This window comes from Punica granatum, chromosome 8, assembly GCF_007655135.1.
Source record: "Punica granatum isolate Tunisia-2019 chromosome 8, ASM765513v2, whole genome shotgun sequence".
Taxonomy (NCBI): Eukaryota; Viridiplantae; Streptophyta; class Magnoliopsida; order Myrtales; family Lythraceae; genus Punica; species Punica granatum.
Genome location: NC_045134.1, coordinates 5,277,288 through 5,300,526, shown reverse-complemented (window position 1 = coordinate 5,300,526; position 23,239 = coordinate 5,277,288). Strand labels below are relative to the sequence as shown.

Here is a 23,239-nt window from a genome sequence, read left to right as displayed (position 1 = left end):
GCATCCACATCTGCGGAGCAGTCCCTCCCCAATGGTTACATCCTCTCGATCGACCTACGTCTCGACTTAGTGATCCGGGCCACCGAGGGATCACCCGTTGCTGTCCTGGATGACAGTTCCGAATATTACCGTCGTACCCTATCGCACGCAGATGCCCACATCCGGCTCGGGGACCTTTTCAACTCCTATGGGAAGGCAAGCATCGCCCAGTCCATGTCGGCCCTCAGGGTTCCCTTGGATTTCCGCAACACGGTCATCAAATTTATCCGCACGGCAGCCCGGAATTTCTGGCACAACTACTCCATTGGAGGGTTTCTCTTCATGGAGGTCGTGATATTGCAGGTGGAGCATCACGACTACATGTCCGAGATGTCATCCGACGACGAGACTGCAGATGCTGACGCTGACGGAGAAGGCCGGTGCAGGCATGCAGGGATCAAAATAGCCTAGCATATATGCATTAGCCATTCTTACTTCATTGTCATCATTTCTTCAATAGCCGTACTTACATCGTTCCGCAGAGAATATTAGTGATTGTCGGGGGAATTAAGTGCAAACATTATGAGTTCTATATCATTCTACAGGAGATTTGGAGCCCTTAATCGAATGCCTCGTAATTCTTTTTTTTTTTTTTTTGCTTTATTAGTTTTATCTTGCTCACATAGAAATATCGACAGTGTTACTGTTCCTCTTTCAGTTTTCATACTGAAAGAAGTTAATATAAAAAATAATTGGATCCATTAATTAGCATAACCCTATATATCGTGGTAGATTGGATTAATCGGGGAAGGTTCGTCGTCTAGGTCTCCGAAACATTTATAAGTAGCACAAATAATACTTATTTTGCAGATCTTGTTCCAAAGGTAAACGTCCATCCTGTTAAGATTTCATTTTGTTGTTAATGATTTACTAATGGTTAGTAGGCCTATCATGGAAACTACCAATTATGATGTACACTTAATTAATAGTGGGAAAAGAGTGGACCCATTTAGGCCTCGATGGCATATAAAACTTTGAGTGGAGGCCCAAGTCCACACGAGCCCATAAATATATATCATATCAATATCAATTCAACTTAAAGGACATAGGTGGCCGAAGAAACTAAAATGATAATACAATTACTTTCTTTTTTGGGGTCGGTGACCAATTATATTTTAAATTATATTATTATTTTTTGGTTGAATTTTTTTCACTTATAAAGGATATCGCATGCCTAATACAATGAAATATAAATTTTAATAACTAGGAAGGTGTACATGTAGTCCCATCTAGTATCAACTTGGAACATTCGGATTACAAGATAAGGACAAGCACTATTGCACTACACTATCTTTTTGGGTGAAATTTTTTAATTATTTAATTAGGAGAAATTTTCAACATAACATAAGTCATCAAAATGATCTCGGAGACCCACCGAAATAAGAAAACCTAAAATCTTTCATAAAATGAATTCCTATTCGAAAATTGCATAACCTCAGCATAAACTCACAATAACCCAAGACGATGAGGCATAACTGCATTTTGAGAAGTTGCACCTTAGAATTACGTGAAATTCCTCGATATGGTGATTAACAATTGGAACCATTAGAATGGTGGGACCCTTAGAGATCCTTGCCACCAAGAGGAATCGTGTTGGAACATGAAAGCGTTCGACTGTGTCCAAGTTTCAAAGAGACATAACTAAACTTTATAATACATCAACTGTCGTGACGTAAAATTTCTTATGATATTATATTTGAGAGTTGAGACAACTCTAGCTATGTTTTCAGGAGAGTTTGAGATTTGCTAAGGTTGACTCACATCGTTATCTAATTGCCTATATCTATACGGTTTACCTGGTTGTTCATACTCACGAAGGAACATTCTCTTTTCGATAGATATATATATATTAAAAATAGAGCGTAGTGCAGTGATGCATGTCATCGCTATTGATCTAAATATAGCATATTCGATACCTAATAATATTACTCGTGTCCATTTATTAGTTATTTAGAATTTCCTTTCATTATACTAAATTTTGAATATTCTTTATAAACGAAATATATATATATATATATCTATATATAATAAGTAAAGCCGTTTCGATCTCCTCTGTAACCGACATATATATATATATATATATATGTATGTATGTATTGTAACTAAAGCCGTTCCGTACAGACAATGGCAACATCACCTAATTGGATAACTGAGAAAGGGAAAAGAGAAGCGAGACAGAGAAATCGCGTGGACATCTTCTTGATGTAACTTATCATGCATGCATTGCTTTTGGTTCGTAGGTGATTCCGTAACGTGACAAGAAGGATTTATCCCAAAAAAATAAATGATATGATCATTAATTAATGAATTAATAACAAAAAAAATAACAGTTTTAAAACAAACTTTTTTTTCAATTTAAAAATGTAAAAATTTTCGATTTGATAACAATTCTAGCACGGCGTCAAATTTTATGTTAATTTAGACGGAATCGAGGCCACGGAGAGCGCCGACGTTGGGAGTTCTATCGATTCCAAGGGGTGGAGCCACGATCCCGGCCACCACCCCCGATTGAGTCATCGGCACCCTCCGTGACCTCGATTATGTCCAAATTAACGAAAAATTTGACACCATATTAGAATTATAGACCAACCTTCAAACTCTAGCTGGGTGGGCTGATAATAATTTGTCAGCTAGATCAATCTTTGGTCGATCTCTAGCAAGTGGTGGATTCGCCGTAGATGTGATCGAGAATTGCAATCATCCCAAACACGAAAGCTTGGTCGACTCCAGCTCTTATGGTAACGTGATAGATGTCCTTGCTTTCCATCAGCTCGTCCACTTCCGTCTTCACCCCGACCTGCACTTCCATATCAAACACCAACATGAACATATTACCCTTGACCGACGATGGCAAACAACTCATGCATATCACAACTGTTTTGTTAGGTGACGTGATAAATAATAACCATGTGGAATTCCGGTCACCTTTGCTATCGTGTGGCCGTTAGAGTCGACGATGCTGCAGTCTCTATCGGGGAAGTAGCCATCAACTTGAAAGTTCCAATCTCTGCTGCTTTTTCGGGGTTCAAGGCTGATTCTGATCTGATTATTATTCTTCTTCCCAAAGCATATTGAGTTTTGATGACTTACGGGCTCCTTTAGGCTGAATGCCAACTTCTGCGAGTCTTCGTAGTTGCAAGTGTATCCCTTCCATTTCTTATGGATGCTCAGAGCCTGAAGAACCCCACCTCCCTGCAATACCACCATAAAATAAAATAACTTCTGTTAGTCGCCGCGTCCGGTTAGTTGCCCTAATCTCCTATGTCCATTACACTAGAGATTTGACAAAGAACATAGGTTGATCTATGACCCCTTAATTGATGCAGTACTTTCCGGGGATTCATTCATGGTTGTTTTACCTAGAAGATGATACTACGTATTCTTACAGGTTGGACATTCAACCGATCTAAGGAAGCTAGCTACGGATCTATGTACGAGGATTTCTCTCTGCATCAGCATGATTAAACACATAAAAGATGGACATGACTCTGCCGGAGCGGTTTGAAAGCCACGTTGGATAGCATAAATTGTTGTATATATACCTGTCGGCGGATGAGGAGGAGTGGATTGCCTTGTCCATCCCGGAGGACGAGCTCCCCGCTGGTGCCAAGCGTGGCACAGCCGTCAACTCGGAAAACCACCTTCTGCGTGCAGTCTGTCACTACGAAGCCACCGCCATTCACCACATGCGGCCGCCTCCTCACCACCAGCACCGCCTGTGAGCTCGAACAGTACATCTTGCTTACGACGGCCACAGTACTCATCGTTTTAAATTCCCTCTGGATCAGTATCTGATGATTTTCTCAAAGTTCTCTTATCGCAGGTTTGATTAGCAACGAGCCAAATGGGATCCGTTTGCCATGTATTTAACAAGTTGTGCGCAAGAGATGTAAGGGGCTGTAGCTTTTGATATATCATAAAAGAATAATAAAGTTAAGGTTTGTTGTGCTAATTGAAGGACTCTTTGTCAAATGTTTGGTAGGGTTTTGACTTGGAAGGAGAACAAAAACAATTGGCTCAATTATTACTATTTGTTTCTTTAATTGGCTTCAATAATTGGCACGAGCTTGTAAGGAATCCCTTTTGAACGGACCATCCTATTTACAATATCCTATTACTTGCTTGGGACGATGACTTTTGCGAGAAATTTGCGACATCCACATAAGCTATTAGTTTATTTGCCGAAAATTCGGAAACGCATCGTCGAATCATTAGTTGAGTGTCTTAGAGCGGTTTCCTCTGAAATGAGAATTCCCCGGGTTGCTGTGCATTATATACGTATACAGTCATTTGATCATTAGTTCTTCGACGATTATCTAGTATGTCGTCGTATAGGAACGAGCTTGGAAAGGTCTATTGGGTCTCGAAAAGTCTAAAGTGTCTCTTCTCCATCAAGCTAAGTAACGCGATTGAAGATGAGTGCAAAAGTTGTCTTTGACGTGCTAGAAGTATTAGATAAAGGAACGAGCTTGGAAAGGTCTATTGGGTCTCGAAAAGTCTAAAGTGTCTCTTCTCCATCAAGCTAAGTAACGCGATTGAAGATGAGTGCAAAAGTTGTCTTTGACGTGCTAGAAGTATTAGATAAAGGAACGAGTTTGGAAAGGTCTATTGGGTCTCGAAAAGTCTAAAGTGTCTCTTCTCCATCAAGCTAAGTAACGCGATTGAAGATGAGTGCAAAAGTTGTCTTTGACGTGCTAGAAGTATTAGATAAATGGGCGTCTATGGGATTGAACTTTTTGAAATTGAGCATCTTATATAAAGGCCAATGGACATGGACAGGAATTATATATGTTAATTCACTTCGGACAAATATGCTGGTGAAGGTGCATTCGGCCAATATTCTCCACAACAAAAAAGCCGATGACAGAAACTTCATATGTGCAAATACGATATATATATATATATATATATATCATTGCAACCGGTAAAGACTAACTAAATAAGACCAGATATGACTTCTTCTTCTTTTTCTCCTGAATAAAAAGCTAGGTGGGAATATTGGCCAGCTGCGATTACTCCAACTAAGGGAACCTAACATCCATGAAATGTTCATTTCACCAGAGATTGCTAAACTTTAGCCCAACTTGATCACCGCAGCCCCACTAATACACAAGTGGATTAAATTCAAAGCCCACTAGATCAAGTATTATGAGCCAATTACGGTCATCCCGTAATACACCCACATAGTAGCGAGTTCTAGGTACTTAGTGAGATTCTAGATTTGACTTATTTCAGTATGAAAACGATCATGGTCCCTCTCCTAGCATACGATAAAGTGCATATACCCGAAATTTGGAACTTGCGCCTCTATGATCTGTTCGAATAAAGTATAAGGTGTATGTCGAGTGTGTTGCTTGTAAACAATTGGCTTGATGGACCCCATATCGATTGAGCGGAGGTGAGATCAAAGGCGAAAGACTTGAATGCAACGTCGTACGTGAAACCATTAATGTGTATTTCAGGGGAATATGATAGGTGAACCCAAAAGATAGGGTAGAGGGTGACTTTCTTCAGCCCCCTTTATTCCATATGACTGGGCATTCTAATGGTTAAAAAGTAGCTACATTCAGAATCATATAGCACCTTCTAGCTTAGACATCAGAAATCGAATCCTTGAAATGTTACGATCAAGGTCTTAGACTGGTAAAGGAAGAGGTACTGCACAAATAACTTACGTAGATAAGATATTAGAATCAATATAAATACTTTGTTTCTAAATCATTACTTTTAGAAACAAATAAGACGCGTTTTTATATGCGGTGTTATCTGTCCTTACGTCTTTTATTTGTAGGAATGCGTTTCTATATGATGTATCTATCTCTAATGTGTTTAATTCAAAGAGATTTTTATTGATTTTAAAATAAAAATAATATAGCTAATATTTGACTAATAGTGACTAGCTTATATGCCTTTATAAGTGCATGTATCAATATGTAGGGACTTCGAGAGAGAGATAGATTAATATACAATTGCTAAAATGAGCTTATAATTTTTACTTTGCAAAAATAAAAATTTTATAAGTTAAGAATAAAGACATGCATGAATTCATTACTTTTACCTTCATTTTCAAATTTTCACACTCTCGTCTTGTTTTCATTTCTTTTTTCCCCCTGAAAACCATGTTTTGTCTAATTATATAGCATTCGGTTTTCTCTTTGAAATAAGTATTTCTTCTTGTCATGCTCCATACATTCTTCTTGATTCTATCTTTCTCCTCTTCATCATATCCCTCTTCTCATTCTCTATTTAAACCCAGTGACTACAATAATTTCAGCAAATTCACTGGACCAACAAATTACCTACGAAAATTCTACTAAAATTTTCAGATAGAGTTTCAAAAGTAAGTCTGTATTGAAAATTTTCTTGAAAAAAATAATTTATCACAAATTTTGTTTGGAATAAACATGTCTTTTAAATTGAAATATATATATATATATAAAGAATTTTAGAACATATAATTTATTATTAAGTAGAACACAGGATCAAATTGAGGGGTTGAGATCGCTAAAAGTACGAATTGGAAGACTTCTTTTTTAAGATTTTTTTTAAATGCTAAATGGTGGTTGTCATGCAAGCAAGACTGTACATTTATTAGTCCACTTTGGTGTCAATATCTTTATTTTCACGTGTTTTTATGAGGCGAATAGATTCTCCAATGGTTTAACATTCCGTTATAGTTAGAGAGTGTCTCATTTATTCTACCATAATCAAATTAGATTAAAAAAATTGAGAAGGGGATCGGCACAACATCGTTCTCAACCTGAAATTGAGTATTTACGATCGATTCTTATAATGAAACTTCGCGTGCTCTTATATCGTTTCCTCATCTATCTATTCCCGTCCAAGTTCCAGCCTCATTGGTGTCGTTTCCTAACCCCCAATATATATATATATATATATATATATCTGTGTGTGTGTGTGTGTATTGATACATAGGATAGGACCACTTAAGGACCGTTCCACCTGAAGAGTGACCCGTTGGAAATGCAAATGGGCCCGGGAAGAACCGGCCCAATAATTCTAATATAAGAAGCACCTGAAGAGCTCTTCTTCATGGTCCAGCAGTTTCAAGTTGTTCCAATTTAGCCCAATTACTTATGAAGCAGTCTCAATTTAATCCAATTTATGAGACAGATGCAGTCTAGTGCATTAACACGGGATTGCAATTATCTCTGTTTATTTCATGTATTGAGTCGCGTGATGAATCAATAACCCACCCGCATATTGCAATCCTTGCATTATAGGCAAAGGATAATCTCGTAAGTCGTAACATGATAATCGAATTTCACAATCAGGAATTTATCCCAAAAAAAACCTAATGCAATACTAATAGTATAGACTAGTTTAAAATTAAAATTAGAACTGTACGATATTTTCATTCTTAATAGTTTGTCTTATATTCAATACGGACTTGAAAATTGGCATAATCTATCGATGCGAATCACGCACGACCGCACAGATTTATAGTTTGTTTCGCTATTTTATTTCATATATTGGGCAATGACTCGAGAACTCGATTTGCAAATTTCAATCCAGTGATGAATCATAAATTGCAAACCCTCCCAATTCCCAAATTTTTGTAGTCGTTGCCATCTGAATTTTTTTTCAAAAAAACAAAAAGAAAAAAATGAAAAAGAAAGAAAAGGAGGGCAGATAGAGAAGATGGATGGGCAGAAAGGAAAGCAGCTGTTCTCTTTCCTACGCAGCTGTCACGTGTAGTCAGAGAGGGCACGACATCGTTCTTCTCGAGCTTCCCTCCACTGTCTATTCAATGACCAAGAGATAGAGAGAGAGAGAGAGAGAGAGAGAGAGAGAGAGAGAGAGAGAGGGAAACACCATTTCTCATTGATATCAATTTACCCCCTGAAATTTCTATCTTACCTAATTAAACCCTTCTAGTTGATCACTTTTTGTTTGTCATTCGTGACTCGGGTGCCGGTGTCGCGATCACCACTCGGAGGAGCGGTAGCCGATAAAGAGAACTGACTTTAGAACTACACTAGAATCATTCAATACTGAAGGAAAATATCAAATGAAATGTTATGATTTTTATGACGTGTTTAAATTCTTACATTGTCACAATTTGTAATGATCGCCAGATTCAACTTACATTTCCATAATATCTTGGCTGGCACTGACAATTAATAAACAGCTGAATCAACATAGACAGGGACAAGAGTCAGGATTTGCATCGAGGGGAGCGAACTTTTTGAGGGAAAACATAATATGGTAATGCTTTTGAATTATGGAATGAATAAGAGGCATTCCATTAAAAATTGAACTATCGTATATAAAAGTTTTCTTATAATGACAAAGGTTTAAAGGGGCGACTGCCTCCCTCCGCCTCCTTCCCTCGATCCATTCCCGAAGTGAACATAGAACAATTACCACCACGGGAGCAAACGGAGACGATGAGAGAACTTGAGGAGCCAAATTGGAGTGACATAATTCTTCTACTTTATCTCTCTATCATTGTGGGAGAGGGTAGAGAGAGAGAGGGGGGGAGGAGATTTTCGAAAAAAGTTCTTTCTACTGTATAATAGAGAAGACACTTGAAGGGCAAATCTAACTCAAATGCTTTTTTTTACTTTACTGCAAACGCCGCCGTACACACTTCCCCTTGCTACCTCTGCAGCCTTTTCCCATTCTATTATTGTTATTGTTATGAATTTTCTTAACTGCATCTTATTTTCAATTTATGTATTTTTTCAACTTGTTTTATTTTATTGTATGTAATGTATTGAGCAAATGCAACTCAGTACTATTGTCTGGTATTATTATTATTATTATTATTATTAATATAATCAATAATTGCCATTTATTTATTTACTTAAACAAAATTATTATTATTATGGCCGCAGTACTCTGTTTCAACTGGGCTGTCTTGAAGAAGGTCAGATCTCATAATGGCTCCCTTTTTAGCCTTATTATCTTTTCCTTTTTTCTCTTTCGCGCTGATTTTCTGCACTTTATTCATATTCATCTTTTTTTTTCAAAAAAGCCATTTGTATTTTCTTTATAAGTCATAAAAGAGATCATGAATTTAGTAGAAGAAAATGAAAAGTTAAATGAGGAGACACAGGTTCTTGCTTCTATTAACAAGAACCGACCCTGAAATATTCGGACGAGATCATATGTTACTGCATTTGTATTATTTTCTCAAAATTGTTTATTTTATTAAGGCCCTGCAAGCCAAAAACGAAATATATCGGTAAGCGTTTTATGAGGAGTGGAAATTAAAATTTCTGATTTTTCCGTGCATTCATGCACCTGCTGCTTTCAGTTTCAGCCTCCTCCAGTTTTCTGCAGACCCACCTCCATTTTATTCTGTCTCCTACTTGCCCCCTCCACTTCCCCCTATTTACATCCCCTGCCACTGCCACCCCCTCTATCCTAACCCAATAAAGACTCGGCCTCACTAACCCGAAGTCACGAGGCCACGGCCCCGTACCGTATTGCCGTGTTTAGCTCTCCGGGTGCGGGGCCGGTGGCAATGTGTTTACGATGTCGTGACATTCTTGTTAACAATGAATGAATGCGTAGACAACTAGGATGGCATGGCTGGCGCTGGCAGCAGTACATCAAAATGCTCGAATTAAATACACAAATAAGTTTTAGTTTTAATTATATATTATTTATATATAAATTTTGGGCAGTTCATAATTAATATTTGCAACCAAAGTCTTCTCTTTTTTTTTTTTTGGGTAAGTGGCTAAGCAAAGGAAAGCTAAGCAAGCAATTCTTCAACAGTCACTTCTGCTGGCTCTGGCTGCTATTATTGCTGAGTACCACTGCCACTGACACTGTTTCTACATTTCGGGGCTGAGCCATTTATCTCTCTCTCTCTCCATTTCCTTGATTCTCTCTCTCTCTCTCTCTGCAAAGCTTCTTTTTCTGGGTAGAGTCTTTTGCTTGCATGTGGAGTTGACAGAGCAGAGCAGGGAGCAGAGGCAGCTGAGGCAGCTTGAGGGGGGAAGTTGGGAGGAAGAAGGTGCACCTCTCGCAGGTTATGGCAGGCCGGTCGGGCTGCTCCTCGACGGTGCCGTCGCTGCCGCCGCCATGCCCGAGGTCGCCGCCGGAGTACCCCGACCTGTACGGGAAGCGCCGGGAGGCCGCCAGAGTCCAGATGCTTGAGAGAGAAATTCGTTTCCTTGAGGTGGGCTTCTGTTCTTATATTATAAAATAATTATCATCATTTATGACAAATACTTTAATTAGTCAATTAATTAACATTGCTCGATTATAAAAAATGAGCCAATGGCACTAGAAAAAGGAAAGCTTTCCTTGGTCTTGGTGGGAGGAGGACTATTGTTTTTGCTGTCCAATCGAAGTAAAGTGCAGATTTTGCCACCGGAACTGCCTCGTGGGGCCACGCCGAGCCGAGCTGGATTAGTTTGCGGCAATTGGCCCCCGACAAGAAAGTGCACATTTTCCTTTTCTTTTGTTTTGGTTCTTTGCTTTGTGATGTCATTGGTTTGCCGCGGAGCTGAGAATTCTTTAGGAGCAAAGTGGAAAGAACGGTTTGTTTCTTTGGACATTGTTCTGAAACAGCAACAGTTGTTGTTTCCTTGGAATCTGATGAAGTCAACAAACGGGTCATTAGTTTGTGGAAAAATCGGTGAATATAAGCAGGCTAAATTTTAATCTTGGTGAGGTCATTCGTTTTTGAGTCGAGCGTGTATTCGAGAGCTAACTGCAGCATGGTGATCTTGGATTGTTTGTGATATGTGAGCAGGAGGAACTGAAATCTGTCAACAGCCTTCAACCGGCTTCACGGTCATGCAAAGAGTACGTCTTCGTTTATAGCTCGTGTTTACTTTGACTCGTTTTACTGAATATCCAAGATGTTTTTCATTTCGTGTACTGTTTGGCTTACTCGATGGGTTGCAGGGTCACGGACTTCGTCGTGGCAAATTCGGATCCTCTAATACTGACGTAAGGAATATCCGAGAGTTCTTTTCCCCTGGAAAAATGAGATTAGGAAGAGATTATGGTTATGATCGTGTTTGCTTTCCTTTGATGCAGAACTCAGAAAAAACGTAAATCCCGTCGCTTTTGGAAATGGCTCAGGTTCGACTTTCATGTGCTCCTTTTTAATGCTACCGGATCCATTTGAAATCATAAGCGCTCTGATATTAGAGTTTCATTGTATTATCTATCTAACGGAGCATCACTCCTTGCTGGTGCAGTGGATGGTCCTGCTTTAGTTTCTCGTGGATCTGCTGCTGCTGTTACTCCCTGTGCCCTCTCTCCTTAGAAACACCCTGCTGCTGCTGCGACTGTGGATCCTGCTGTTCGTGCAAGTGCCCTCCATGTTTCCAATGTTCGATACCTAAGCCACGGTGCTGCTCCTGCCCTCGTTGTTCCAATTGCTGTAAAGGCATGAAAGATTGTTTCCAAAGTTGCTGCTGCTGTAGCTGCAGTTTCCGGTTTCCTTCATGCCTGACTAGCAACTGCTGCAGATGGAGATGTTGTTGGCCTAAATGCCCAAAGGTAAAGACCGACTGTTTCAGTTGTAAAGGAACGTGCTGTAGTTGTAACCTGTGCTATACGTGCTACTAGTGGTTCGTAATAAGATGGTTGATTCTAGTACGTCTTCTTAATCCATTAGATTCCTTCGACGATCTCAGATTCTGTTGTATATATGTAGAAGATTACATGTCATTAGATCCGTAAATGGAAACTTTGTTTTGGCAAAGATTGTCTTATCATCTTGCAGCCAGTGATTAGTGCGAGTGCTCAAGTCTACTGTAGAACGATATAAATTACTGAAATTCTTCCATCAGTTTAAATCGATCTGGTGGTGTTTTATCGTGTTACAATAAAATCACTGAACTGCTTGGTGCACTCACTTTCGATAAGTTAAAGAGTTGGGAGCGGAGAGTGATGTGATGATGTGCCTTATTGTGTTCGGTCATGCCAATATCAGTAAGGCCACATTCGTCGTAACTGGAATGAACAGATCCAGTAAATTTTTGAGCAAGCAATGCCCCAAGAATTAGGCTGATTTCATTAATGATGAGAGGACAGATTTGAAGCTGTTTCGGATAAGAGGACGAGGGTGTTAACTTCTCGGAAAGGGCTGAGGATGGAACTGCTGTTTCGTATAATATAGCCAACCGTTGAAAGAAAGCCCCATGCTCCTGATCTGAGCACGGGTTGTTCGGTTTTACACTAGGATTCATCTTTTCGAGACGTTCTATTACATTAGCTCTGCCAAAGCCCACTCTTCTCACAATCTAAAGCAAACCTCCAAGTCTGCCATTCTTAATGGCAAGAGACATGGACCAATTTTATTTCTATCCCATGAGCTCCCCTCCCATCAGTTTCTGCCCTTTACAAAGCCCAGAAGGGGGAAGAAGACCCATAAGAAACCAACACGTTTTAGCTCATCAACTGTGTCCATGAGTAAGCAACGGGGCTCCTCACTTGAATCTGGGCTTTGCTCCAGGTGATGGACCCAAACCCCGACCTTGTGGTTGGACTTGTCCCTTTCTTCGACAGGAAGGTCACTGTGTACCTCTGCTTTTGGCCGACCTTTGTAAAGACAAGCCGCTTGGGCTTTATGTTGACTGCAACGGTAGAAGGGCCTGTTACGGTTACATTATAGATAGATGCTGCTGGCCCCACGTTGGTCACTTCCCGGGTGTACCTCACTACCCTCTTGTCCCCGAACAGGACTGAGAATGACGGGTAGTTGAGCTGCCCGGGGTCCGAGAACTTCCGCGAGCAGTTCATCTCAGGCCGCTTGACGATGGCCTTGATGTGCTCAAGGGAGTAGTCAAGTGAGCAGAGGAAGGCAACATAGTCATCTGCAGAGGCATCGTAGACAAGGCCAGGGGACAGGGCCTTCTGCGGGTCCACATGGCCCGAGCCATGGACCCAAGGCGTGGAGAAGGCCCCGCCCGCCGCATCCCTGAGTGGAGACTGCGTGTTGTCGATAACGTACGCTGTGGTCATGAGGGCTGACTTGATTGCACTTGGGCTCCAGTTAGGATGAGCCGCCTTGAGCAGGGCGGCCAAACCACTGATATGTGGGCACGACATTGATGTACCTGAAACAGTCAATAAGGATCAGGCTGGTCAGAAACAAGATCACTATTCAGGCACCGTTTTATCAACAACACAAAGTCCACATTCACGTCTTCCACTTGTTCAAAAGAAAGAAAAACAACAGAAAACGGATTGCACCTAAAGAACTAGTCAGCACAACAATAAGTGATAAGAGGGCTCTGCTCAAAAAACGACTCCCTAAAACAATAAGAAGGCACCATCGTCACCATCAGAAAAGGGCTGGTGACAAATAGTGCATTCCATCAATTCCAAACCGTAATCGAGCACGCCTATTGAAAGTATAACACTTTTCGGGTTTTAATCATCAACGTTGCGACAGTCCAAATTAATGGGGGGGGCCTCAAGGTTTAGGTGAAGCCATATTAGAATATAAAAGTGCTATTACTATACAAGTGACGGCTCCACTGTGCTTAGATTTCTATCATGTGCTCGTGAAGTGAACATGATTCGATTCATAATCCCTACCACTTGCTGCCCTTGGTGCCTGCCAGCTTACACCCAACTAAAAGTTAAATTTGAATAATTGAATTCAATGCCTTTGTTCTTTCTCACTTTCTTCAATATCTACAAAGTCCTAGAGATACCAAAAGCAGCAATCTAATGGGGCTTTCGCTGATCAACCGGTGGAAGTTTGGTATTTCCGGAGTAAGCAATATCAGCTCTAAAAATTCTTCACATCGTAAATTCACCCAACAGTTTGGGACCCACAATATCCGACAGCACTTCAAGCGCATGACCTCGAGCCTAGGCAGTAAAGTACCCATCATAACACAGTTTCAACAAGTTAAGTTATTGGCAATATATCCAACAACGTCGAAATGTATAGTAAAAAGTTGATGGCGCTATAAATGAGGTTGATCCTCCTAGAAGCTTAGGCCAGTCGAAAGATTATGATTAAGCTTAGGCAAGTCAAAAGATGCATGAATCATAACCTTACAACGAGCATATTTTACCGATATAGTTAAATTCAGGTTGAATAAGGAAGACCGGGATCCGTGTTAATTTGAAATTACCATGCTTTTGGACCCAGTTTTGAATTAAGAATGATTGTAATGTGCTAACACGCCTTCCCAAGGTTGGCTAAAGTCCATTAACCGAAGAGCAAGAGCGCAATTCGAAATTGAAGATCTCTAATATTATAAGAAGTCAGCATCGCAAAACTAGCCGTTGTGTTGGGCGTGTACCTGACATAATGTTGAATTGAGTCTTCCTGGTGTCCTTGTCAAGACCAGTGGGCCCCAGTGCCTCGGACCAGGCGGCCAGGATGTTGACCCCAGGACCGATCACATCGGGCTTCAGTATCTGCGGGGTCACCAGATTCGGCCCTCTTGAGCTGAACGCTGCCACCACGGGGGATGGGCGTACATTCAGCACGGTTCCACCGAAGCTGAGCACGGCTGTCGGGTTGGGATTGGATGTGGCATATTTCCTGATCTGATCCCCCATCTTCCAACCAACCGCAACGGCCGGCAACAGGTGGCTGTCCGCCACCAGCTCCTCCCCATTTGCTGCCAGATTGGCCATTATCATCCCAACCCCGCCCGCATCCCGGACCACTGCCCCCTTCTCAACTCGGGCATTGACCCCTCTGTCACACAAAACAACTTTGCCTTTAACCTGGTCATGATCGAGCGAGCCCGGCAAGCAGAGGTTGCTAGAGCTGTTTGATCCCTTGCTGTAAACCAAGCCCACAGCCTTATCGCCCATCCCAGGTCCACTGTACAGGGACACCCCAGTAAAGCGGCTCTTGTCACCAAGAACTACATAGGCCGGGAAATCACGGTCGAGGGTGCCCGCCCCGACTGTCATGATCCACGGTGCCACATTTGCCAGCGATGCCCGGGCAGGCCCGCTGTTCCCTGCAGAGCAAGAAACGAGGATGCCCCTCTCCATTGCAGTGAAGGCCCCGATGGCAATCGTATCCCTGTAGTACTGGGCAGACCCACCACCGAGTGACATGGACAGAACATCGACGCCATCGGCAATAGCCCGATCCATCCCAGCAAGGATGTCCGACCCGAAGCAGCCCGTCTTCCAGCAAACCTTGTAGGATGCAACCCGAGCATGCGTAGCCATACCGCGGGCAGTCCCACTTGCGTAGCCGAGCAGGCTCGCATTGGCAACCAGAGACCCAGCAGCAGTGCTCGCGGTGTGGGTCCCGTGGCCGTCCTGGTCCCGGGGAGATTCCGCCTCCTTCGGCTTCTTTAAGAAACTCCCACCTGACAAAAACGATACTGAATCACTTATATGTTCAATTAATAAACTACGACCATCATCAATTACTTCAATTAAGCAGATCCAGTCGAGTCGACAAACCTGTGGCCATGTGATAGCCCTTGGAGAAGTATCGAGCGCCGATGAGCTTGCGGTTACAGAGCTTCGGGCTGAAGTCGGGGCCTGCCTCGCACTCCCCGCGCCACCGGGCAGGGATCGCAGCCATGCCTGTGTCGTCGAAGCTCTTCGACTCGGGCCACACCCCGGTGTCGAGGACTCCGATGATAACGTCGCCGGCAGCCCGAACAGGGTTCTGTCCCTGGTCGCTGCGGGGGTCCCAGAGGCCGAGGTCCTTGGAGATGCCGAGGAACTCCGGGGTGCGGGTGGTGTGGAGAGAGTACACAGTGTCCTCGTAGACGCCGAGGACGGAATCAGAGCGGCGGAGGGACTCGGCTTGGTCGGGGGTGAGGGAGGCCGCGAAGCCATGGTAGGCGTCGGTGTAGGTGTACAGGAGGGGGGAGGAGGAGTCGTGACCGGCCCTGTCATCTGCTTCGGTGGTGGAGGTGGTGAGGGAGCGGAGGCTGGCGGCGTACCAGTCATGGTGGGTGGCGAAGGAGGAGGGCTTGTCGTGATGCTTCATGTGGACTATGTACGTCTTCACGTTGTTGGGTTCGGCGGCGGAGAATGAGAGGCATTGCGAGAGGAGAGATCCGGCGAGGAAGAGGAGGAGAAAGAAGGAAGGGGCCATCGACACTGCGGCCCTGGGGACTGAGTGAGCTGTACTCGGACTGAGAATGGGAAGGGGACGGAGTGACTTCTGTTGCTAAATATATAAAGGGATAATTTGACTGGATGTTTAAAAAGTTTTATAAATATTATAATACGGCATAAACAGTTTTTTATTATTTAATGATATATAATATTTTAAATTTTTTTTAAGTACATACATACTATTATTATCTCGTAATTGACCACATCAAATTAACATTAACGTAACTCATTACGTGTTAGTATCTTTTTAACGTCATCGAAACGGTAAATTAATATTTTCTCTCTCTCTCACTTCCCCCATTCTCTCCTATCCCTCTCTCTCCCCTCTCTCTGTCGCTCTCATCTCAATCTTTACTCAAAGTAAGAAACAAAAGGACCCAATAAAATCCAACAAAAATCAACAGCGGAGATGGAGACAGAGACATAGCTCCGATGAATCAAGATCTCCTCTTCTTCGATTCTTCGATTCTTCTCCAAACTTAATTTTCAAATTCTAAACACTCAATACTCGAATTCAATCAGAATAGCGCCCGATTCATTCGATCTCTCACAAGAAAAAAAAAAGAAAGGATTGAAACTGATGTAATGCACATTTATCATATTTAATTTTGAATTTCCAACTTAAAAAAAAAATCAACCGAGAAAGGGGGAGAGAGGGGCCGTGTTCGGTGGCGGAGATTGAGAGTCATTGCAAGAGGAGAGATCCGACGAGGAAGAGGAGGAGGAAGAAGGAAGGGGCCGTCGACATTGCGGCAATGGCGATTGAATGAGCTGTACAGAGTGAGAATGTAAAGGGGACATAGTGGTTTCTGTTGCTAAATATATAAATAAATAAAACCAAAAATTACAAAAGAAAATGAGAGAGAGAGAGAGAGAGGGGTTGAAGGCAGTGGTCGGGTTACTGCCACTAACAAGAGGATTGTAGATCGAAGAAAGAGACCCATGTTGGGCTCATAAGAAAGGTCGCTCATGAATCAAGGCTCCTTCTCTATTATTACGTTATTGTCATGACATTACATATGAAGTTATGCGTCGCATGATGTAATAAACTAGTAAGAAAATATTTTCGCTTTAAATGCGATCGAGTGCCAATGGATCATTTCGGTATGGATCATTGCGCTGTCACGTGATATATCTTTACATCGAAGTGGTTAAAGATTGTGATTGGCATAGTAGATGCAGAGGTGCTATCGTAACTTATTTAGATTAATGGATATATGTTTTGGAGTTATGTTTAGACTTGAAATAGCATCCAAATCATAATGAATTAAGCATTCATCTCGAGAGATTATCCGTATGAGTGCTATTTGTATATTGACATGGCCAGTATATAAAAAATCTCTTCCCTTTATTAGTATCGTACCTAAGCTTGCCGAAATTGGAATAGATGGAATTGCCACAAAGGGACATCTCCCGTAGGAATATTAGTAAGGAAATCATTTTTGACGACTGGCCCCCAAGAAATAAATAATTTCTTATGAATATAGAGATATATATTTTGTTAAGCATTGATTTGGCGTATGGGTTGAACTCAAGTGATGTCATAGGCTTAAGTAAGGTTATAGGTTATGACACTATATTTCGTTCGAGAGCATTTTACCCCAAGTTTTGGTTTTATCACTTACATTGAAAAAATTTGACATTGGAAATAAAAAAAAAATAAAAAAAAATAAAAAAAAAACAGAGAGGGAGAGAGGGAGAGTGGGGGTGGGTCCTGCGGGTGGGGAAATCCACCCCTCCTACATATGGACCCAAAATCATATCATTGTATAATTGTATAATGTCTAATGTATGATCGCTGATTTGCGAAAGAACAAAAAGAGAAAAGAAAAAGGGACAAGAAGTTTTCAGTCTATGACTTTATGGCCAGCACCACTCAATGAAAATTGCACGCAAGGAACTGGTGATTTATTGAAGTAAAATGTGCCATCACTAGAAATGATTGCTCCTGCAAATATTGACGGGTATGGCCCTTAGGAGACACAATGCAAATTAGTCACATTTATCGATGCTTCAAGTACCTTTAATATTAATGGAGGATATGAAACGAAACATATATGTATGATGGTTATTGATCACACTTTTGAAAAGGAAACTTCTGTGATAACTTTAGTCTACCCCATTTTTAGCATGGCAGTCTGCGATGGGTCCAAAGACTTGAGTTTCGTTGAAGGAACTTGAAGTTATTAGCGACAAGAAAGTTGACTTTAGTTGATTTTTGAGTAAAATAATTCACTTAATCCAATTCAACTATATTCTTTATAAATTTAATAGTACAATTATTATTTTTTAATTTAATGATGAAGTCTCTCACGTATTTTTTATCATTTTTATAATTAATTTTACATATATTTTCACATATATATATATATTAATTTTTTAATCATAAATTTTGTATCTATTTTTACATCTATATATCTATATTACTTTTAAAAATAAGAAGGATGTCTTTTGGTCTAACGTTTGTTTTCCAGAAAAGCCCATAGTGCATGACTGTTAGTGTTAGTTAATCTGAGTCATTAATTGAAGGTTAAAATAGTAAATTCAATTAAAAAAATTCCGCTCTATTTCTTCCTTTCCTTTCCACCTTACATGTCTTCGCCATTCTCAACGGTATTTTCCCTCTCCCACCTCGTGTTCCCTTTTGCATTTTTGTTTTTATTTTTTGCTTTTTTGATTGAAAATGAATTCATATAATTTTTCAATTAATGTGAAAATGAATCAATGTAATTTTTCATACAACAGAATATTAAGTTAAGTTCTATCCAGTAAAAATGTATCAAATCATGAATAGGACTATATACGAATCAATGTAATTTTACACATAGTATAATTCATTTTTCATCTTAAAATTTCGCACGCAGGGTGGATTATTTTTCTCATACATATATATATATATATATTATTACACATTAATATATTTATTAACACTTATAATCATTGTAAAAAATCAAATTAAGTTGGATCATTATTCAACTCGAAAACCAAACGCAAGCTGATATATTATTAACATTGTAAGCCTAAATTTTATCTTCTTTACCCACGAGAAAGTAGCATCACTTCGATATTTTCCTCATTGTCGATGCTTTGCCCTTAACTTTCTTTAAAGTGATTTTTTATTTTCTTCTAAAAGGATCCATAATGAGAATAATGGTAAACTAAGTTCAGATTATAAAAAATAGAAATAGAAAATCTCAAATAATCTTATAACATCGAGTGATATGGAAAGTATCAATACCATCGCAATAGATACCAAAATGCACTAATAAATGCATAAATAGTTGAATAAAAAGATACTAGAATCTCATTGATTTTTATCAAGAAAAAATTAAGAAATAATAATAACAACAACAACAATAATAATAATAATAATAGAAAAATCCTATGTTCATCCTCGTGCGCTCACTCTTGATTCTCGAACTCAAGAGAAAACTGTCATGGTTCAGTGGCAGGAGTGTGGATTAAGCATGGAGGGGAGGGTAGAAATGGAAAGAGGGAGGTGGGCCTGAAAGTCTAAGGAGAGCGGAGGCAACGGGGAGGTGGGGGATCATGCAAAATTGCAAATAATTTGGCATGATGTTTGTCTTGTAGCTTTCTGGGGATGAACGCCCGTCACGCCATTCCACAGTAACGGCTACCCCTCCTCCCTTCCATCATTTTTCACTTTCTTATTTTTTTAAAATAATTTTTAAATAAATAATTTCATTTCACAAAATAATAATTTTTTTTTCACCTTTTACGTTAAATTGGGTTTTCAATTTTATCTTTTTCCCCCTCAATCTTATCCTTTAGGCACGAGAAATAATTTATTTGGCTATTCCGCTAATTAAATTTGAATAATGTTGATATAGTAGTTAATGTGGCGTGACGATGGTGGCCTGCCAATCACAGTGGCTTGGGGCCTCTTGAATGCGAGGGCTTTGGCAAGCATATCTAGGGTCTCAGGCCACCAGCGACCCCTTTGTCCTCCTGTTTTCTGTTCGAAGAGGGAGATCGAGAGGATTGAGGGAGTGATGGTGGCTCACAAGTAGCGATGATCGCAACTCACCCTCGACTTGGGGCTTCAACTATATGAGGTATGCGCAAATATACTGATTTGGTTTAATAAATATTCGAGACGAGCTTCAATAATATTCGATTCGATGAACTCGCGATTATAATAGTTCACTTAAAATTATAAATATGTCACTCCTTATTGAGCAAGTCGCATTTATGTAGCTCATGAATTATATTTTCTCCTTATCTTCCATATATTGACTTTTATTTTCCAATTATATTCATTATAATCTCTAGATCTTGTTGTTATCATATTTATAATTTTCCATTCTAACTTTTCATGCATTATATATTAGTGAGATTATTAGATGAATACCTACGCTGAATTTTTTAAGATCGGCCAAGCTCGAGTCTTTCAATACTTGGCTCGGCCCAGCTCGACTCAACTCGTTTACATCTCTAAGCCAGAGTCACCATTATCGAATCTATCGTTCCAACCTTCTCCCATGACAGAGACAGAGAAAGTTGGCTAACAAACTTGGCTCAAGGGCTGTGAAGTTGTCGACAACCTCAGAGATCGCAGAGGCCTTCAAAGACTTCACCGGAGGCAATGATAGCCGGCAGCCAACCACAACCCTATTTCCCTTTAGTTGGTTTTGGCTTTTGTTAATTTTGATATTTTTATTTATTAAAATTAAAAATAATGAAAATTTTATAATCACAAAACAAAAGTATATGTGTGGCACTAAATAAACTTCCACGTCGATATTACAAATTTATTCCAAAAAATGACCAAATAAAGGATTTATCCTCAAGTAAAAGATAAAATTTTTTTGAAGAAAAAAATATCTTAACCAACGTGGAGGACTGAAAATATAATTTTTTTATTAGATTAATCATTTAGAAAAGCACGACATTTGAAAAATAGCATATTAAGACACGACGTTTGTATTTTTTCTAAATATAGCATGACATTTGGAGAGAAGTAAATGCATGACATTTTTACGTCTTCTTAAACCTAGCATGACTTTTAAAAAAGAACACAAAAAGGAACGGCATTCATGTTTAGTTGCGCATATAGCACGACATCAATTATTCCATCAGATTGTAACAACAACAGCAATATGGAGCAAACCTGCTACGTGTGACAACATGATTGAACGAGTGAGACTGCCCATGTTTTTATCTAATTAAAAAAATTTTAAAAATTAAAAGAAAAGAAAGGGGATTCAATTTAATAAGAGGAAAGGGGGAAGGGGTCGATGTTGGCGTGTGCGTTGATGGCTACCATCTCCCAATTGGAGTCGTCAGCAGCAGCATGATCCCAATTATGTGGGTGGTGGTCGTAATCATGGCACTCACAGTCGGAATCGAAAGAATTCCAAAATTGGAGGCTTTCATTTCAGCAATACGGGCCCCAATTGCACCACCCATAATCTACAATCTACAATCTGCTTATTTCTTTTTTTAGAAAAAAATCTTATTTTTAAATTTTTAGAATTATTTTTAAATTAAATAAAACATGTGAGACCCACTCGTCAAATCATATTGTGCCACGAGCCGCCATTAGTTGCTACCGTTACATTTGACGAATAATTGACACCGTACTAGAATCGCAGCTAAACCTAGCAGTCAATCTTTCTGTACTATTTTTTAAAAATTGTACTACACTTATAAAAAAGACAAAAGTTGTGTATTTCTGTACTACCCTCAAACTGTTGTGTTATATTTAAAAAAATACGCAAAATTCGCAATTTTCTGGTAATTAATCCTTTTCTATAAGTATATACATGTTACGTTTTTGTAGTACATGTATATCTTTTTACATATATGTATATATTATATTTTTTTAAGATAGAAAAACGGAATTATCAACATAAACGGAGTGTAACGGACCTTAACAGATCGCTTAACAACAAACAACGTAAGCCATTATGAACTGAAAATAAAAGATGAACACCAAGAAGGAAGGAAATGGCACGTCGACCAAACCAATATCACACAAATTTCCCTCGCGGTGCATATGTTGAAGACGAGTCTCCCACCCCTGCGAAACAAGATTCTTGATATCAGCAAGCAGACTGCGATGAGTTCAACCACGGGCTGCAGACTCCTTGATGAATATATATATATATATATTATATTTTTGTCCTAATTTGTATATTATAATAATCATTATTTTATATGTTATTTTTGTCGCAGCATGCGTATATTTTTGACTGGGAAGTCCGACGCAAAGTACACACATAACATACGCATTGATACTGATATATATCTTTATACCAGAGAGGGGGGCAAGGTGGCAATAAGCATGGCATGCATCTGTGTGGTACTTTCTTTGACCGACCGTGACGTTCTTCATCTTCCCCAACTCTCTCTCTCTCTCTCTCTCTCTCTCACTGACACCCCCACAGTGACAGGGCGCCCCCCTCGAGCCATTTTTGTCTTGTCTCCAATCGCATCAGACCCCGAGGACGCCAATATCGCATTACAAAATAAGTCCCATTTACGAACGGATAAAATCTATTTGTAAAGGTAGAATCTCTGTTAGTAAGGACCCTATTAGGTTATACCTTCAGTTAAGGGAGTGGTTGCGAAAAATTGTGTTAGTATAGGTCTTCCGTAATAGATTTGTGGTTGTTCGTAAAGCTTAAAAACCTATACTAATGACAAATTAATTCTGTTGGAAATCCCATTTCCTTAGGATAAATAAAAATTTGATGGAATATATCCAAGTTATAACAACTATAAGGTCTGTCAGGGAGCTCTCCCAACGGACTTGAGCAAAAAGTCTAACAGCTAGAGTTTCACCTCTTTCGCGGGGATATTTTAGATAATCATGTTTATTTTGGCCAATAGATAATTTTTTGGATTTTAAAAAAATATTATGACCATAATTTTAAGCCAATTACCAAAAGAACTGATCATTCAATTATTCATCAAACTAAAAAGAGTAAAAGAACAATCCATATTAAATGTCTTACTAACTTAAAAAGAATCAACGATCGTGTAGTCTCACTTGATAGATAGATCTATACTCAATAAGAAAAATATACTTTTCATAACCGTGAAAGAACCATCATGCTAATCTTGTATCGCACTCGTAAGCGAACCTGAAAATAAAGAAAGAAAATTGTATCAATTC

The 23,239-nt window shown here is 39.8% G+C and overlaps 3 protein-coding genes across 3 annotated transcripts; 1 reads left to right on the top strand and 2 right to left on the bottom strand.

The window, feature by feature from the left end:
* Window positions 1-2,161: 2,161 nt before the first annotated feature.
* On the bottom strand, window positions 2,162-4,171 carry LOC116186975 (protein LURP-one-related 6-like). The gene is made up of 3 exons (XM_031515537.1): window positions 3,582-4,171; window positions 2,965-3,231; window positions 2,162-2,836 (listed from the first exon to the last, which is right to left on the bottom strand). Exons 1-3 carry the CDS (start codon window positions 3,801-3,803, stop codon window positions 2,693-2,695), a joined length of 633 nt encoding a protein of 210 aa, XP_031371397.1. The 5' UTR covers window positions 3,804-4,171; the 3' UTR covers window positions 2,162-2,692.
* Window positions 4,172-9,461: 5,290 nt separating this feature from the next.
* On the top strand, window positions 9,462-11,753 carry LOC116187639 (guanine nucleotide-binding protein subunit gamma 3). The gene is made up of 5 exons (XM_031516496.1): window positions 9,462-10,195; window positions 10,775-10,827; window positions 10,930-10,974; window positions 11,065-11,109; window positions 11,229-11,753. The coding sequence occupies exons 1-5, from the start codon at window positions 10,049-10,051 to the stop codon at window positions 11,599-11,601; spliced, it is 663 nt and encodes a 220-aa protein (XP_031372356.1). The 5' UTR covers window positions 9,462-10,048; the 3' UTR covers window positions 11,602-11,753.
* A 369-nt stretch (window positions 11,754-12,122) lies between these two features.
* LOC116187638 (subtilisin-like protease SBT1.8) lies at window positions 12,123-16,141 on the bottom strand. Its single transcript, XM_031516495.1, has 3 exons — window positions 15,430-16,141; window positions 14,298-15,332; window positions 12,123-13,094 (listed from the first exon to the last, which is right to left on the bottom strand). Exons 1-3 carry the CDS (start codon window positions 16,073-16,075, stop codon window positions 12,424-12,426), a joined length of 2,352 nt encoding a protein of 783 aa, XP_031372355.1. The 5' UTR covers window positions 16,076-16,141; the 3' UTR covers window positions 12,123-12,423.
* Window positions 16,142-23,239: the final 7,098 nt, after the last annotated feature.